General features: G+C 37.7%; 1 protein-coding gene across 5 annotated transcripts in view; it reads right to left on the minus strand.

The window, feature by feature from the left end:
* Positions 1-20,238, minus strand: part of HAUS6 (HAUS augmin like complex subunit 6) — a 45,050-nt gene that overhangs the window by 10,123 nt on the left and 14,689 nt on the right. For all 5 annotated transcript variants that reach the window (XM_072841483.1, XM_072841482.1, XM_072841487.1 and 2 more), the window contains exons 8-12: positions 18,654-18,824; positions 16,392-16,585; positions 15,403-15,529; positions 14,833-14,935; positions 5,104-5,185 (exon numbers count right to left, since the gene is read on the minus strand). In XM_072841483.1, coding sequence (XP_072697584.1) covers positions 5,104-5,185; positions 14,833-14,935; positions 15,403-15,529; positions 16,392-16,585; positions 18,654-18,824 — 677 coding nt within the window. The remainder of the gene's footprint in view (positions 1-5,103; positions 5,186-14,832; positions 14,936-15,402; positions 15,530-16,391; positions 16,586-18,653; positions 18,825-20,238) is intronic.

Genomic DNA, 20,238 nt, shown 5'->3' on the forward strand with positions numbered 1-20,238 from the left:
CAAATTCAATCATAGATGGATGAGGTCTATCACTGGTCAAAGCTTTTCTACTCCAGGTAATACAAAAGGCAAGATTACCACAGAGATCACTTTCAGTATCAAGCATGTTGGTGCTTTGCTTTCTGTTCATAACCAGAAGTATAAAATTAATAGCCTTAAAACATTTATGTAACAGCAAATAGGCTTTTTCAAACTTTTTCAAATACACACTCCTTGGAATCATCATCTACCTTCCAAATACAATGCAAGATCACTAAAACTGCTCAAGCTCAACTTTGCCTTGACAGGATATAATTTAGATGTCAAAGGAAAAAATTAATCATCTAGTTGACTTTATCTTAATTTCTCCAAAAAGTAACATTAAAATGATCAGGGCAGCCCAGGTGGCTTAACAGTTTAGCGCCGCCTTCAGCCCAGGGCCTGATCCTAGAGACCTGGGATCGAGACCCGGGATCGAATCCCACATTGGGCTCCCTGCATGGAGCCTGCTTCTCCCTCTGCCTGTGTCTCTACCTCTCTCTCTGAAATAAATAAATAAATAAATAAATAAATAAATAAACAAACAAACAAACAAACAAACAAACAAGCAAGCAAGCAAGCAAGCAAAGCAAGCGCGCCCTCTGAAACAGGGCTAGCAATCTATGATGCCACCATCAGATTGTGAGTTCCTGGAGAACAAAGACTGAACTTCCTAGTTATTACCAGGAACTCAGTGCCTGGTACTGGCAGTGCAATACATGTTTATAACCAACTGATGGATTGACTGAATCAACAAATAGACGTCACCTGAGCATGAGGTTCAAAAGATGGATGCTCCAAATTTTTCTATTTGGATCATTCTTATAGATCATTCTTTTTTTCTTTTTTTTTTTTTAAAGATCTTATTTATTTATTCATGAGAGACACAGAGAGAGGGAGAGAGGCAAAGACACAGGCAGAGGGAGAAGCAGGCTCCATGCAGGGAGCCGATCAATCCCGGGACTCCAGGATCATGCCCGGGGCCGAAGGCAGGCACTAAACCGCTGAGCCATCCAGGGATCCCCTTACAGATCATTTTTAAAAGAAAAAAATGGGAACATATTCTCTACCTTCCTCTCTCCCTTTTCTGAATTGGCAACATGGTATTAGCCCTGCTAACATCTCAATCTAAGCCAACTTTAAAGCAGCCTTGACTCAGTCCTTACTCTCTACCCACTTACTATGTCAGAATTGAGTCCCATAAAATCCTAGCACTGTGAAAGATAAAGACAGAGGGTGTTGATCCCACAATGGAAATTTACACTAAGGAAAGAGTATATCCAAAATAAAATAAGAAACAACACTTTTTTATAGCAGTAAAAAAATTGAGGAAAACATAAAAATCTAAAAATAAATTTCATAAACCATTATCAGGAAAAATCAGTAATATAATGTTAAGAAAACATACACACACAAAAAACTGTACTTACGAATATTGACGTCTAGAAAATTTTAAGTGGATTAAATTTACATGTTTGTAAATAAAGCCCAAAAAGACAACTTGCAAAGTCTAATAAGTGATTTGTTAGAAATTTTTTTTAATGTTTTATTTTATTTATTCATGAGAGGCAGAGAGAGAGAGAGAGAGACAGAGGCAGAGACACAGGCAGAGGGAGAAGCAGGCTCAATGCAGGGAGGATCTTGCAGGGATCTGGCTCCATGCAGGGAGGATCTTGCATGGATCTTGCTCCATGCAAGAGATCAGGCCCAGGCCAAAGGGGCGCTAAACCGCTGGGCCACCGGGCTGCCCTAGAAATTTTAACTAATTATTCTTCATTTTTATTTTGTTGTTCCAATATACCTAAAATTAACAAAGAAGTAACAAACAGAAATTATAAAAAATTTTGAGTAAGATATGAGATTAGAATTTCTAAGGCTAAAGAAATTAAGTTGGCATGCACTCAAGATAATACTGCCCAATCTCTGAAACACAATAAAGGAGAAACTGTGAAGGGTAAAGGTCTAGAACTGCATCGCCCACACTACAAATATCAGGGAATCCTCCCTGCCAGAAACCACTGCAAAGAAGGGTAGTGCCCACAGTGCACAGCAAAGGCATCACCAATCACTGAATTCTCGTTTAAAGTGCGGTGAAGCCTCCATCAGCTCACTCTGATCAAAAACTGCCATGAGGGGGATCCCTGGGTGGCTCAGCGGTTTAGTGCCTGCCTTTGGCCCAGAGTGTGATCCTGGAGTCCAAGGATCGAGTCCCACATCGGGCTCCCTGCGTGGAGCCTGCTCCTCCCTCTGTGTTTCTGCCTCTCTCTCCCTCTCTCTCTCTCTGCATCTCTCATGAATAAATAAATAAAATCTTAAAAAAAAAAAAAAAAAACTGCCATGAGACTAAAGGAGAAGACTACTTCTATTTTGGTACCTATGAGTGACAAGTGCATATGAAAGGGCTAATAACACACTGTAAAAACCACATTATTTCTATGTTTCTTAAGTGAACAGCGGTCCTGATCATATCCACATACGAATTTCCAAATTAACTACACTGATACTGATATAAGATACCATTACAAATAACAGCTGAACTACATGTTTAAAAAAAGAGGTATTATTTTCAGTATAGTCTATCTATATTACACATTACTAATGAAACATTTTATTACAAAATATCTTTACAGTAAAGAATTCTGAGGAAAAAACCTTATTTCCACATGACTCAATTCTTCACCTTTCTTCTGTTTTGCTATAAAGCAGCAATAATCATTCATATCCCATGAGCATTTATTTATCCCTCACCACCGACAGCCTTCCGCTAAACTGTCCCTCTTCAAAATCCCAAACCTACAATTAAAGTATCAGAAAATAATTAAAAGATCTAAAAGCTTAGAAGTATAAATCTGGAAATCAAATTATAATTAATACAACTTCGTTTTCCTATACTAAGAAAATTCCACCTGAGCTAAATTCTTAGGGGCTAAGTATCTGAAACTGGTAGAATTCTGATAGCATCGGGCAGCCCGGGTGGCTAAGTGGATTAGCGCCGCCTTCAACCCAGGGCGTGATCCTGGAGACCTGGGATCCAGTCCCACATCCCACGTCGGGCTCCCTGCATGGAGCCTGCTTCTCCCTCGGCCTGTGTCTCTGCCTCTCTCCCTCTCTCTCTCTCTCTGTCTCTCATGGATAAATAAAATCTTAAAAAAAAAAAAAGAATTCTGATAGTGTATCTTAGTATAGAATTTTACTTCAAAAATCTTCAAGCTCAATGAAGTTCATAAATAAAACCTGATCTATGATCTATGAATCAAGCTACTACCTCCATCAATCTTTAGTCCAGCAGCAGACCTTAATCAAATATTTCATTTGCTCTCTCAAGGAAAGACAAACCAAAACCACAACTGAAGTTGGGAAGCATCAACTATTACCCTCTAGCATGCTTTAAGAACAGTAATAATAGGATAAACAGTGAAACCCAGTAACTTCACTATCTCTTCAATGTCAAGTTTTCACAATAGATTTCACTATTTTTCTTTAGGGACTCCAAAAATCAACATAACATCCAGATATAAGAATAAAAATATAAATCTTCCACAAGTAGGACACCTAGGTTGCTCAGTGGTTGAGCATCTGCTATGGCTCAGGTCGTGATCCCGGGGCCCTAGGATCGAGTCCCACATCAGGCTCCCCACAGGGAGCCTGCTTCTGCCTCTGCCTATGTCTCTGCCTCTCTCTGTGGGTCTCTCATGAATAAATAAAATCTTAAAAAAAAAGAATTACTTAAGTAATTTATTTCCATATCTGTGCCTGAATTACATGGAGAAGTTGGACTGAAAGACCCTTATTTATAAGGTCAGAGTAGTCAGAAAACAAAAAACAAAAAAACACCTTGTTCGGTATGTCTGTACTTGATTGCTACTTAATAATACTTTTCAAGAAAGAATATATATATTCCCCAAATAGATTACATACATTTAGAGATTTTGGGGGGTTTTTTGTTTTGTTTTGTTTTTAAAGATTTTATTTATTTATTCATGAAAGAGAGAGAGGCAGACACACAGGCAGAGAGAGAGAAGCAGGCTCCATGCAGGTAGCCCGACGCAGGACTCAATCCCTGGACTCCAGGACCATGCTCTGGGCCAAAGGCAGGCGCTAAACTGCTGAGCCACCCAAGGATCCCCTAGAGATTTCTGTTTACAAAATAAGCCATCTGTTCTAAGAGCCAAAAAATGATAATAAAGAAAACAGACAATAAAGAAAATAAGAACACTCCTGAAGGATATCATAGTAAACTAAGGTTTGGTTTTCTCATATGTTAAAAATTAGGGGATTAGATTAAATCAGGAAGTCTTCTCTTTTTTCTTTTTTAAAGCATGGAACTCTTTTTATCAAATGGCATACAAAATCCCCAACATATATCACAGATAAAAGAACTAGCTGGTCAGGTTGAAGTGGAAAAAAGCTAGAGGCAGCAACAGGCTAAATCAGATGCATCCACAGCACCAGGGGGTGCTGCAGAACAGTCTGAAAACTAGGAGAGTAGATGATATCAAAAGCTCTTAAACTCTTGGATTTAGTCAACAGGCACAAGCAGTTTCAAAGAAGTTCAGAGACACAAAAAGGCAAAAATTCCCAAGCCTACATTAGGTAATTTCCAAACATGCTTTTTATCTTCAGATATTAGATAATCCCCTATGAATCCCAACATTTAAATACACAAAAGAAGGGGGGAAAATGCCTATGTATCAAAAATGTAGTATATTGGGATCCCTGGGTGGCGCAGCGGTTTAGCGCCTGCCTTTGGCCCAGGGCGCGATCCTGGAGACCCAGGATTGAATCCCACATTGGGCTCCCGGTGCATGGAGCCTGCTTCTCCCTCTGCCTATGTCTCTGCCTCTCTCTCTCTCTCTCTCTCTCTCTCTCTCTGTGACTATCATAAATAAATAAAAATTTAAAACTTCTTTTTTAAAAAATGTAGTATATCTTTCCTGAAAATGTGGATCTACAGTGGGAAAATATTCTCTGGTTATGAGAAAATTACAGACAACCTCATTGTAGGGAAGCTTGGAATTAGGTAAAGATGAAACTAAATTAATGAAGGAGGGGAAAAAATCAGTATGAAAATTCCCTTTGTTTTACCTGTTGGCTAGACCATGTATAGTTTCCGGTATATCACTGGCTCTCCTGCAATCATTTTCTTGGTTATGTTGCTTAGGTGTATCTAAAGGAACATAAATAGTAATTACTCTTTAATTATGTTTGCAAATTCTAATATCCAGTGATCTCTTGAAATTCTAGAAAGATTTCTAAAAGGAAGAAAACAGAAAATTCAGACCAATATGAATGCTAACAGGAAAAGACAATTATTCAATTAGGTGTATAAACAGGACAAATAGAGAATATCTAGTAATAAGCTCTTATATAAAGAGTGATAAGTTACAGAGCTGGAACAAACAATTCTAAAATTTGTATGGAACCAGAAAAGATCCCAAATAGCTAGAAGAATGTTGAAAAAGAAAATCAAAGCTGGAGGCATCACAATTCCGGACTTCCAGCTGTATTACAAAGCTGTGATCATCAAGACAGTATGTTACTGGCACAAAAACAGACACATGGATCAATGGAACAGAACAAAGAACCCAGAAAAGGACCCTCAACTCTATGGTCAACTCATCTCAACAAAGCAGAAAAGAATATCCAACAGAAAAAAGTCTCTTCAACAAATGGATGTTGGGAAAATTGGCCAGCCACAGGCCGAAGAATGAAACTAGACCACTTTCTTATGCCATACAGAAAAGTAAATTCAAAATGGATGAAAGACCTAAATGTGAGACAGGAATCCATCAAAACCCCAGAAAACATAGGCAGCAACCTCTTCGACCTTGCCCGCAACAACTTCTTGCTAGACACAGGTCCAAAGGTAAGGGAAACAAAGGCAAAACTGAACTATTGGAACTTCATCAAGATAAAAAGGTTTTGCACAGCAAAGGAAACAATCAACAAACTAAAAGGCAGGTACAGCCACATATGGCTCAGCTCATGATCCTGGAGTTAAAGGATGGAGCCCTGCATCAGGCTCCCTGCACTGCAGGGAGTCAGCTTCTCCCTCTTCTTCTGCCCCTCCCCCTGCTCATGTTCTCTCTCCTCTGCTCATTCTCTCTCTCAAATAAATAGGGATGCCTGGGTGGTTCAGTCAGTTAAGTGTCTGGCTTTGGCTCAGGTCATGATCCCAGGGTCCTAAGATAGAGAGCACTGCATCAGGCTCCCTGCTCTGTGGGGAGCCTGCTTCTCCCTTTCCCTCTACTGCTCTCCCTGCTTGTGCACTCTGTCAAATAAATAATAAATCTTTTTTTTAATCAAGTAAGTAAATAAACAAATCTTAAAAAAAAAAAAAAAAACTAAGGGATCCCCAGATGGCTCAGCGGTTTAGTGCCTCCCTTCGGCCCAGAGCATGGCTCTGGAGTCCCAGGATCGAGTCCCTCGTTGGGCTCCCTGCACAGAGCCTGCTTCTCCCTTTGCCTGTGTCTCTGCCTCTTTCTCTGTATCTCTCGTGAATAAATAAATAAAATCTTTTTAAAAAATTTAATTTAATTTAATTTAAAAAAAAAACTAAAAGGCAACTTATGGAATGGGAGAAGATATTCACAAACGACATACCAGAGAAAGGGCTAGTATCCAAAATCTATAAAGAACTTATCAAACAACATCCAAAAAAAAAAAAAAAAGCCCAGTCAAGAAACGGGCAGAAGACATGAACAGACATTTCTCCAAAGAAAATATACAAATGGCTGACAAACACATGAAAAAAATTCTCCACATCACTTGGCATCAGGGAAATACAAATCAAATCCACAATTATACCACCTCACACCAGTCAGAATGGCTAAAATTACAAGTCAGGAAACAACAGATGTTGGTGAGGATGCAGAAAAAGGGGAACCCTCTTATACTGTTTGTGGGAATGCAAGCTGGTACAGCTACTCTGGAAAACAATATGGAGATTCCTCAAAAAATTAAAAACAGGGCAAGCCCCGGTGGCACAGCAGTTTAGCACTGCCTGCAGCCCGGAGTGTGATCCTGGAGACCCGGGATCAAGTCCTGTTTCGGGCTCCCTGCATGGAGCCTGCTTCTCTGTCTGCCTATGTCTCTGCCTCTCTCTCTCTCTGTCTCTCATGAATAAATAAATAAAATTTTTTTTAAAAAATTAAAAACAGAGCTACCCTATGACCCAGCAATTGCACTACTAGGTATTTATCCAAAGGATACAGTGAGTTGAAGGGGCACATGCACCCCAATTTTATAGCAGTAATGTCCAGAATTGCCAAATTATGGAAAGAGCCCAGATGTCCATCAACAGATAAATGGATAAAGAAGATGTGGTATATATATTCAATAGAGTATTATTCAGCCATCAAAATAATGAAATCTTGCCATTTGCAACAACATGGATGGAACTAGAGGGTATTATGCTAAGTGAAATAAGTCAATCAAAGACAAATACCATATGATTTCACTCATAGGTGCAATTTAAGAAACAAAACAGATGAACATAGGGGAAGGAAAGGAAAAATAAAATAAAAACAGAAGGAGGCAAACCATAAGAGACTATTTAACTACAGGAAACTGGGGGTTGCTGGATGAGAGGTAGGCGGGGAATGGGGGTAACTAGGTGATGAGCATTAAAGGAGGGCACTTGATATAATGAGCACTGGGTGTTATATGCAACTGATGAATCACTAAATTCTACCCCTAAAACTAATAATACACTATATGTAACTAAATTGAATTTAAATTTTAAAAAATTTGGGATGCCTGAGTAGCTCAGTCATTGAGCATCTGCCTTCGGCTCAGGGCATAATCCCGGAGCCCCGGGATTGAGTCCCACATCGGGCTCCCTGCATGGAGCCTGTTTCTCCTCCCTCTGCCTATGTCTCTGCCTCTCTCTCTCTCTCTCTCTCCCTCTCTCTGTGTCTCTCATGAATAAATAAAATGTTTTAAAAAATTTTTTTAAATGATAGATTTATACTAAACCAAATTTCCAAAAAGGTGACAGTACATAGTTCTCCAGCATAATATTAGCTGTGCTTCTAGTTTTCGTACACACACCATGCAATTACTACATAAATCAGCAAGGTCAAAAATTATGTATTTAGCATATTTCAGCCCAGCATCTATGACATCAGTCAATATACATATTTATTCCTCAGTGCATCAATAATTATATGCCACTGCTATAGTAACAATGAGAAAAAAAAGTTGGAGATGTTGGCTTCAAGGAGTCAGTCTAGGGAAGAGACTATTGATGAGTAGAGACTTACGGCATGTTGCTATAGTTATTAGAGAAATATGCACAGAATCCAAGGAGGGAAAAAGGTACCTGGTCCAGATGGAAATGTGAAGAGGACATAAAGGTACTGAGAGAACAGGGAACAAATTCAGTATGCTAGAGCATAGTGTGTATTGAGTGGAAGCATGGCAGGAAACAAGATTGGTGAAGAAAGTCATGGCTCCATTACAGAGGACTGGATATTCCAGGAACTTTTCTCTCAACATGTTAGCTTCTAAAGGACTTTCTCCAATTTATACATGTGTCCAAAGCGTTACTGGAAACCAATGTGTATATTATGTGAACTTTTCCTTTTAATCCATCATTATAGTACGCTATATTATAAACATTTTCAGTACTCTATGCTTTTGCACTTACTAATGATAATGGAATTACTGGTATTCATAAAACATTCTAAAAATGAACATAAGTACAAAAATTTTATCAAAAAACGAATAGGCAATAATAAACTAAAATAATTAGGCACAACCATAAACACTGGTGGTAATTGGTAGAGACGATGATGTACATGTGTTCCAGTATGTAAGAATGTTTTTAAGGTAAAAGTTGCTTAGTGAAAGTCATCTAAAGCTTTTTTTTTCCCTAAAGGTGACAGGAAGTCACTGATGTGTATTACACCAGGAGATAAAAAGGATCAGATTTTTGTATTTGCATTACAGAAGGATCACTGATAATCATTTGCAACATGGAATAGGTAGACTATAGAGGCAAAGTACCTAGTTAGAATACAATTAAAGGCAAGAAACAGAAAATCAAACTATAGCACTTAAGATGTGAAGAGAACAGAGGGGACAGACACAACAAGGTAATAAGGAGGTAAAGACAAAATAACTCACTTGAACAAAGCAAACAAAGCTGTAGCAGACAATGACTCTTACCATAATACACTAGAACTGCAAAATAAAATTTAAGAGAAAGGAATGCCCAGAAGAACAGATAAAAATCATTACATGACAGGACTAAAGACAGAAAGCATTTAAGCTCAAATCAAGACACAAAGGCTAAATGGTGGGTTCCTGGGGCTGAACAATAGGGATTTACTGCCTAAGTAAGAATAAAATCTTGGTCCACTCAGACTAAGATCTGAGAAACTGCCCTAAGACCAGGACATTGCAAAGGCTACTCAGCCCCTGAAGATATTATAAATATTTGGACAACTGGACCAGGAAAGTAACAAGGAAGTCTGCTGTCTACCTGGAGTCTTGGGTTTAAAAAATAAAAATAAAAAAAATTTTAAGGTGGAGAGAAAAGAAATTTTAAGCCTACCTAGCCTACTGAAAGGGAAGTATGAAATTCAATATTATATTGGCTACTTGTGGGAACCCCAAACCAAAAATATTAACTGCCTAGTGCAAGGGAAATACCTGGAACCCTAGGCCACCATGTAGAGACCATTCTACAACCCAGGGCCCATGTGATGCCTTCAGGGGTGGGTCCACTGAAGTCACAATCAAAAACAATTTTTTTTTTAAGATGCTGTCTTTTTTTTTTTTTAAGTTTGTTTGTTTGTTTGTTTGTTTGTTTGTTTGACAGAAAGAGAAAGAACACAAGCATGAGGAGCAGCAAAGAAAGAGAAGCAGGCTCCCTGCTGAGCAGGGAACCCAATGCAGGGCTTGATCAGGACATGAGCCAAAGGCAGACAACTGACTGAGCCACCCAAATAGCCCTTTAAGATTTTATTATTAAATAATCTCTACACTCAGCATGGGACTTGAACTCACAACTCCGAGATTATGAGTCACATACTTTTCCAAAAGAGCCAGTCAGGCACCCTCACAATCAAATATTTTAATAGGAAACAAACAACTATGAAAATGAACAGGCAAGGACACCTAGGTGGCTCAGCGATTGAGTGTCTGCCTTTGGCTCAGGGAGTGACCCCGAGGTCCAGTTCCCCAAAGGGAGCCTACTTCTCTCTCTGCCTATGTGTCTGCCTCTCTCTCTGTGTCTCTCATGAATAAAGAAATAAAATCTTTAAAAAAAAAAAAAAAGGATAAAAAATGACCACGCAAAACACACAGAACCAGAAGTATCTGAAACACAGGGATATTTTAAAAATTGAATAAGATCAAATCAGTATGTTTAAAATATTTGGCAAAGAAACAACAGGAGCTATAATGAAAGAAGATGATACCAGGAACAAGAACAGGCAATTTTTGAAAAGAGAAGCAAAAGAAAAAAAAAAAAAAATGAAAAACACATCCACGAAAAAGCTAAAGATTAATTGGACATGTCAAAAAAAAAGATTAAATACATCTAAAGAGGTAACCAGTGAACCATAAATGAAAAGTTTATAAATACAAATGAAAAGTTTAAGAGATATAGAGGACAGAATTACAAGTCCCAACAACAGGAGCTCTAAAAGGAAAGCATCAGAAGAATGACTGAGACCTGCACACCTGGGTGGTACAGTCAGCTAGGAGTCTGCTTTTAGCTCAGGTCATGATCCCAGAACCCTGGGATCAAGCCCCACATTGGGCTCCCTGCTCAGCGGGGTGTCTGCTTCTCCCTCTCCCTTTGCTGCTCCCCCTACTGGTGAACTCTCTCAAATAAACAAAATCCTTTAAAAAAAAAAAAAAAAAAAAAAAAGGATGACTGCGAAAGTGTTAGAAGAGATCTATTAGTAAGTTTCCAAAACAGAAAATGTGAGCCTTCACATTAAATAAGCACACACAGGCCCAAAAGTTAAATAAAAATAAACCCACATTTAGATACATCTAAATGAACCTGCATAATACAAAACTAAATAAATACAAGTCTTAAAAGCAACCAGAGACTAAAAATTACCTACAAATGAATGACCATAAGGCTGACAACAGAGATTTCTGAAATAGAAGGCAGAAAACAATGAGATTATATCATCAAAGCCAGAAGAAAACTGAGCATTGATCTAGAATCCTATATTCAAACTATCATTCACAAACTAGTGAAACTAAAGACATTTTCACAGAAAAACTAAGAGATTTGACTATCCAGCGTCCATGACAAAAAGAATTAAAGAATATACTTCTGAAAAGGAGAATACAAGTAGTAATCTTGACAAGAAAATCTGTAAATGGGGGATCCCTGGGGTGGAGCAGTGGTTTGGCGCCTGCCTTTGGCCCAGGGCGCGATCCTGGAGACCCGGGATCGAATCCCACGTCAGGCTCCCGGTGCATGGAGTCTGCTTCTCCCTCTGCCTGTGTCTCTGCCCCTCTCTCTCTCTCTCTCTCTGTGTGTGACTATCATAAATAAATAAAAATTAAAATTAAAAAAAAAATCTGTAAATGTGTTGGTAAATCTAAACACACAATGACTGTTAAAAACAATTTCTAACAATGTCATTTAAAAAGGGGGAACACCTGGGTGGCTCAGCGGTTGAGCATCTGCCTTCCGCTTGGGGCACGATAAGTCCAGGGATCGAGTCCTATGTCGGTTTCCCTATGGGGAGCCTGCTTCTCCCTCTGCCTGTGTCTCTGCCTCTTTCTCTGTGACTCTCATGAATAAATTAATAAAATCTTTAAAAAATAAAATAATAGAAAGGGGGACAGAGGCATTATTCTAGAATAAAAGTAAGAAGACAAAACAACCAAATGCAATGAATGAACCCTCCTTAGATCCTAGTTCAAAATATAAACATTTATACAGGACATTTTGAAGTATAAGAAGAGAATTTATTCGTATGCCAGAACAGTCTTATACACAGTTAGATCCATACACATGTACTAGAATTTTTTTTTTTTAAGATTTATTTATTTATTCATGAGAGACACAGCCTGAGAGAGAGAAAGAAGCAGACTCCTCGCAGGGAGCCTGATGCGGGACTTGATCCCGGATCCCGGGACCACAACCTGAGCCGAAGGCAGACACTCAACCTCTGAGCCACCCAAGCATCCCTAGAATTATTTTTATAAACATATACTAGCTGAAACAAGATTCAGAATAGTGGTTACATTTGCAATTGCAGAAAGAATGGAGTCAAGGAAAGGTAGATCCCCAAGGATTAATGACATATATACTTAAAAAATATATATCTAAATATTGTGGGACACCTGGGTAGGCTCAGTCAATTAAACATCTGACTTCGGCTCAGGTCAGGATCTCAGAGTCCTAAGACTGAGCCCCATGACAGTTTCCACATTCAGCCCAGAGTCAGCTTGAGTCTCTCCCTCTGCCCCTTACTCTGCACATGCTCCCTCTTTCTCTAATAAATAAATAAAATATTTTTTTAAAAATCTAAATTATTGCAAAGCTTTGACAAGAGTGTTTGATGAAGAGGTTATTTATATTACTATTCCCTGTACTTTTCAATATACTGAAATATTTTTTAAAAAACAATTTAACAGAGGGCAGTCTGGATGGCTCAGCAGTTTAGCGCCACCTTCAGCCCAGGACATGATCCTGACGACCTGAGATCAAGTCCCACATCAGGCTCCCTGTACGGAGCCTGCTTCTCCCTCTGCCTGTGTCTGTGTCTGTGTGTGTGTGTGTGTGTGTGTGTGTCTCACGAATAAAAAATGTAAGAGAAAAAAAAAGAAAACAATTTAAAAGAAAATTTCTTCAAGTAAGATGTAATATATAAAGTGTAGGGAGGAAAAAAAGTTGTTTTACTACAAAAAAGCATAAAATAATGTTAACATTCCCCAGCTAGCATCAAGGCTCTCTCTACCTCTTTAGGGAAAAAAAGGGAATCTCAAAGAGTACAAATTCTACAACATATGAAGGAGAGCATTACCTCAAAGAACCTATCAAACACTTCTAAAATGTGAACTTCCTACTTACAAATATGTCCTCATTTTCAAGGCAGATAGAAATCACCGAACGGACATGCAGACAGATTTCAAGGTTTCACAGGGCCTAAACTAAGTCTTTCTAGATGCCAACGACCCTTTCCAAGTTGAAGTGAAAACATATGCCAATCAAATATGCCAAGAGCCCTAAGAGTCATTCTATCATCCTAAATAATGCTCTATCTGAAGCTCTCGGTCATTCACCAAACCATGCAGTCTTTTCTGTGTCTACTCTTTTGCTAGTGCCTATAATGAGCCTTGCTCTCTAATCTATGACCTTTCCTATCTAGTGTCTTCCCCATGTACACCTGACTCCCAAATCAATCATTCATTCCCGTTGTGTTCACCCTTTTCTTCCTAAGTCCTATGCTAACGACTGCCATGACTGTTGGCAGCCATGAACTCCACTGTGGCCTACATCTATCACCTGCTCCAGTCTCACTACATAATTCATAGGTTTTTTTAACGCATTTATTCCTCCTCTTATCTAACATTTACTGAAATTAATAACAATTTCTTATACACGAATACTGCAACTAAGGAAACTGAAAACTAGATGGATTATCAGATATCGTAGAGAAATTAATTTTTCAGGTGTGATAGTGGCATAGTAGTTAAGGAAACTGAATGAGATATTATAGTATTATTAATTTTTTAGATGTGGCATTACTATGGTAGTTATATAGGAAAAGTATTTTTATGGGAATGCATGCTGAAAGAATGACATGTTACTATGTCTAGTACTAACTTGGTTTAGCAAAAATACATGCATACACATATAAAGCAATGTAGTAGATGTTAATGTTAAAACAGGTGGTATTCAGGTAATTATTGTACTGTACTTTCATGTTAAACAGTTGTGGACTTCTGTACAAAAACTTGTAAACAAATGTTTATAGCAGCATTACTCTTAATAGTGAAATGGTGGAAACAACCCAAATGTCCCTCGGTGGATGAATGGATAAACAAAATATGGTTTAGGCATACAATAGAATGTAATCATAAAAAGTAATGAAGTACATGCTACAACTTGGATGAACCTTGAAAATATTATGCAAAGTGAAAAATTCTGTAAGTGAAAGAAACCAGAGACAAAAACCCTCATATTAAAAAAAAAAAAAAAAAAGTCTCATAAGACTCCATTTATATGAAATATCCAGCAAGAGAGTGTGGGGGAGGGGGCAAAAGGGGAAGGAGAAGAACAAACTAACTCTGTGCTGAGTGTGGAGTCCAAGGCTGGACACAGATGCAGGACCCTGATATCATAACCTAAGCCAAAAATAAAAGTCAAATGCTTAATCAACTGAGCCACCCTAGGATTTCCTTTTGAGATCATAAAAATATTCTGGAGCTAAAAAGCAGTGACGGTTGCACAATTTTGTGAATTTACCAAATGCTACTGAGTTGTACACTTTGATGACTAAAATGCTATGTGCAATTTCATCACAATAAAAAATAACTGGGGGAAAAAAACAAAAATGTAAAGAAACTGCTATCATAGGGAGAAATACTGATGAGAGAAAGTTTAAGAGAGAAAAATAGGGCAGCCTGGGTGGCTCAGCAGTTGAGCGTCTGCCTTCGGCCCAGGGCATGATCCTGGAGTCCTGGGATCGAGTCCCACATCGGGCTCCCTGCAAGGAGCCTGCTTCGCCCTCTGCCTGTGTCTCTGCCTCTCTCTGTGTCTCTCATGAATAAATAAATAAAATCTTAAAAAAAAAAAAAAAAAAAGAGAGAGAAAAATAAATAACCAACCTGGAAGTGAAGCAGGATACTGCAAAAGAATACTCCTTGCATATACTTCTTCTGAGGCGGGATCAAATGAAAGAGGAGACATTGGTGGTAAAAGATCCACAGCCTTAAAACACAGAATTTATCATTTTGAAATATACACATTTACTTCTTTACCACAATAACACTACTAAATTAATCTATGAATGGATGATCCCCCCCCCATGAAGATAGAATTACCAAGCATATAAATTATCCTATAACTATTTTAAACCAAGGATTACAATACTAGAACAAGGGGACTACTCTGTCCTCCGTGTCTCAAACATACTACCTAACAGCAAAAGAAATTTCTCATTTTCTTAATACAATCCTCTGAATCTAAAAATATTAACTATAAATCACAAAGCAGCCTGATCAATACTCTATATGTATTTAGAAAACTTACAGAAACCAAAACATTTAAACTTTAGACTCAGATGCAAAGATGACAACTTACACATGCATAGCATTCCTAGATCATTCATAACATGATAAATCAAAAGACTGCCTTATATTAAACTACTCTCCAAAAGGCAAGTCAACATTACTTACTGGAGTGCAACCTTTAATTAGACTGAAAGGAGACAGACTAAGAAATTCTTTCCACTTTTTAAACCATTCTCCTTGTTTTTCAACAACAGAATGTTTTATATTGGTGAGATCTTCTTTTATTTTACACCTATGATAGCATAAAAAAAAAGAACTTCACTCAAAATATGAATATATAAAATGAGTACTGAGTAAAACTTAAGAATACAACAGTTTGTAGAGAAAGGGAAGAAAATGTAACTGGAAGTTCAACCAATATAGCACATATACACCGAATAAACTCTCACAGTGAATGAACATTCAGAACCTAAAGTACTTTTTTTCCTTTTAGGACCAGAAAGCAGTCATGCATCTATTATTCCATTTATCTTTATTACTTTTTCCTAGTTCTAAACTAGAATCCAAATTCTACTCCTACTCTGTCCACTCCTAAAGGCAGCCCATAGCTTCCAGTTACTCCATTCAAATAACAAATAAGGTTGGGGTGCCTGGTTGGCTCAGTCAGTTAGACATCGGCCTCTGGCTAAGGTCATGATCCCAGGGATCCTGGGATCAAGCCCCACATCAGGCTCCCTGCTCAGTGGAGCATCTGCTGCTCCCTCTGCCCCTCCCTTTGCTCATGCTCTGTGCGCTCTCTCTCTCTCTCTCTCTGAAATAAATAAAATATTTTAAAAACTAAATAAATAACAAATAAGGCTTAGTTTTATTAAGTAGACTCCACAAAAGAAAAGCTTGAGAAAAGTTAAAATTATTTCCCAAAGAATTATCACTCATGGTAAATAATTTATTCTAGTCAAAAAAGAAAACTACATTAATTGTAGTTTCTTCATGTGTCTCTCTGGGAGTCAATGACAAGGTTTTTGAGTTCTAATGAAATGTTCACATTTGTTTGCTAAAGCTAAAGAGTTATCAAATATATGAGCTGTGCTGAGAAATTATCAAAACCACCCTATTCCTCCCCAATAATATAACAAAAGATCTTTTTACAGTACCTTATATGCTTCAGATCTGATAATCTTTCTCTCTGAAGTTTGGTCTCTTTTTCAAGGAAATGAAGATCTATTTTCAGTTTTGCTGGGTCAGCCTGACAACGTTCATATTTCACTACTTTTAAGGCTTCATTTAATAACCGAATAACTGTTAAGAGGTTCAATTCTCCAGCCTCATAAACACTTCCTATGTGCAACTAAGGATTCAGAGGGGAAAAAAAGTGGTTCTTAAGATAAACTATTACATAAATAGGTGTTTTTTTTTTTTTTACTATTATATAAAAAGTTACCTTAAAGAAGAGTGAAAAAAGCCACAAGTTGGGCAGCCCAGGTGGCTCAGCAGTTTAGCACCGCCTTCAGCCCAGGGCCTGATCCTGGAGACCCAGGATCAAATCCCATATCAGGCTCCATGCATAGAGCCTGCTTCTCCCTCTGCCTGTGTCTCTGCCTCTCTCTCTGTGTGTGTCTCTCATGAATAAATAATTAAAATCTTAAAAAAATAAAAATAAAAATAAATAAAATAAAATAAAAAGCCAAAAGTCTACCCAAAAATGAAACCAAGTAAATAATTTTGGTCCAAAGAAAACTACTGTGAAAGAATTATCCGGCTGTGCTATATTTTTATGTTATGCAAAAAAATTGCAAACTAGAATAAAAGGAAAGCAAATAAATGAGAAGCAAAATAAAGACTGAGGAGAAAGAGCAGGTTTAGTGAAAGATCCTGAATTCATGTTTTAAAGAAGTTGCAAACTGATGAATCCAAACTTAGACACGTTTATTTGACTTGCACAATTCAAGTACTTTAAAATCATTTGAATTAGTTGCCAATCGGGCAGCCCCGGTGGCACAGGGGTTTAGCGCCGCCTGCAGCCTGGGTGTGATCCTGGAGACCCGGGATCGAGTCCCACATCAGGCTTCCTGTATGGAGCCTGCTTCTCCCTCTGCCTGTGTCTCTGCCCCTCTCTCTGTCTCTATGAATAAATAAAATCTTTAAAAAAAAAAAAAGAATTAGTTGCCAATCAACTAAAAATCTTAGATTTCACATAAAAATTACTATTTCTCCAAAGACCTCATCACTACCTACATTACCCCTTTTGTTACACACAATTAGCAAATATTATCTACCTAGCCTCTGTAGGAATCTGAATTTGCAGACTCTTGATATTTCTGTACTAGGAATTTGAAGTGCGTGGTAGGTTTACCTATTACAGTGAAAGCTCTTCAGTGTCACAACACTATTTTACCTTTGTATTCCCCTATATTGTAATTAATGCCTGGCATATAGGAGATACTTCATAGATTAGGAGTTCACGGAAAAAAAAAAAAAGTAAGCTATCCAGATGAAAATGCCATATAAGCAATTGGAAATAATTTGATGGAGTCTGGGTTGAAGGAGAGAGACTGGAAATACCAATCCTAGGTATAGGATTACTGATGAAAATATAGAATTGAGTAAGTAAATAAAGATGACTGTAATGTGGGAAAGAAAAGTAGTCATTAAAGGAACCATGGAAAATACTTTCATTTGAAATTTAGAGAAAAACGATGTGCCTGGATGGCTCAGTGGGTCAATGATCTTCCTTCAGCTCAGGTCATGATCCCAGGACCCTGGAATCAAACTCCACATCAGGCTCTCTACTCAGCAAGGAGCCTGCTTCTAGGGAGCAGGCTTCTCCCTCTCTCTGCCTGCTGCTCCCCTGCTTGTGTGCTCTCTCTCTCTCTCTTTGTCAAATAAATAAATAAAATCTTTTTAAAAATTCGAGACAAAGGAGCCAGTATAAAAAACTGACAATAGCAGTCTAAAAAACGAAAGATACTGAGGTCACAAAAGCTAAGGAAAGAAAAGACTAAAATACTTAACAGCATTAAAATGAAAGAGAAACCATAGGATACAGACATTTTAAAAAGACATTCAGCCAACTAGATCACTGCTGCTCTCCTTCAGAATTTATAAAGAACTAGTACCATATTATCTTCCTACTAAGTAACCTCCTCCATTTCTCTACACTGCATGATGTATGCAGCACACAAAAGGAATGAACAATTAATAAAAGCTAACATATGTGAATATATACATGGTTAACAAAAGAATGTTTTACTAGATTTATTCACAAAAATAAATTCTGAAGACATTGTAAGAATATACATTATTTACATATCACATATACATTAACTGTATATTAAACAGGCATGTATTATTATTATTATATATAATAATTCACGAACAGAGTTCTTTCAGCAGTTTACTTAATATCAGATGCTTACCTGACACCTCTGTTTCTCAATTTTGTCAAGTAAGAGCCTTGGAATGTTGATAGCAACATTAGTTCCATCTAAAGTATATTGGTTAACAAGACTAAGGACTGCATTAACAACTTCTTTTTCTTTTTCCAAATATATTAGTGTTTCATTCACTGAAGCCCACAAAGACCGGACCTTTGAAAACAGAGACCAAGCCTATATGTAATTTGTATGTATATCAAAGAAATGTAAAACACAAATATATCCTCACTGTCAGGAACAAATGAAGTATTCTTGTAATGATTTCTGGTGAGAAAATTAATTAACTGCCTAAAAGCACTAATATTACTTCCAAAGGGGTTTTAAAACTAAAGAATTTCAAAATCTAAAATAAATAAAACTAAAAAATTTCTCAGGAGTTTAAAAAAAATAAAAAGAATTTCTCAGGAGAATTTAATTTAGCCCACCATGATTTTCAAAACAAATCCAAGAAACTTCATTCTATAAAGATGCAATTAGCATTTCCTGTGTCCACCCCCTCCCCAGCTTGAGCCATGAGCATCCATTAGGAGCTAAGAGGAGTTGCAACTGTTGCCATGAAACCACCTACTCCCTGATGTGGGAAAGCTAGGACCAGCAGATAATACCATCCCTCCCTGAGCTGTTGCTGTTCCCTGATGCTCCCAGCCAGCTCAGATTTTATAAAAATGAATTAAAAAAAAAAATCTATTGTTAGCATTTCAAAACATGCCATGAATCTAAATGAAACTTTTCAGGAAAATGGGGCCCAGGGTAGCTAAGTTAAGTGTCTGTCTTCGGTTCAGTTCATGGTCCCAGGGTCCTGGGATCAAGCCCCACACTGGGCTCCCTGCTCAGAGAAGAGTCTGCTTCTCCCTCTCCCTCTGCTCCTCTACTCTGCTCATGCTTTCTCAAATAAATAAATAAAATCTTTAAAAACAAAGAAAACAGAAACTTTTCAGGGAGTAACAATAAAAGATTTTCAGGAAGGGAAAAAAAAAAACCACATCAATTCTAAGAGCCATTTAAGTTTCTTTCAAAAGATTAAAATATGAAAAACCATGCTTCTTTAAAAGCAAAGAATCTTAGGCATATACTAATCCATCTATGTTCGGTAAAATGCAGATGTAAGAATGTTTATAGGTGGGATCCCTGGGTGGCGCAGCGGTTTGGCGCCTGCCTTTGGCCCAGGGCGCGATCCTGGAGACCCGGGATCGAATCCCACATCGGGCTCCCGGTGCATGGAGCCTGCTTCTCCCTCTGCCTATGTCTCTGCCTCTCTCTCTCTCTCTCTGTGACTATCATAAATAAAAAAAAAAAAAAAAAAAAAGAATGTTTATAGGTGGTAGCTACACTTGTGGTGAGCATAGCATAAATAAGAGAATTGTCCAATCACTACGCTGTATACCTGAAACTTACATAACATTATGTGCCAACTATATTTCAATTAAGATAATAAAAAAAATTTTAAAGAATGTTCATAGCATTTCTATTTTAATAGTCAAAAACTGCAATTAACCCAAAGGTCTACTGAGAGTAAAAAAAAAAGTATGTTGTGCTATATTCATAAAACAAAACACTACATAACATT

The sequence above is a fragment of the Canis lupus genome, chromosome 10, assembly GCF_048164855.1.
Source record: "Canis lupus baileyi chromosome 10, mCanLup2.hap1, whole genome shotgun sequence".
Classification (NCBI taxonomy): domain Eukaryota; kingdom Metazoa; phylum Chordata; class Mammalia; order Carnivora; family Canidae; genus Canis; species Canis lupus.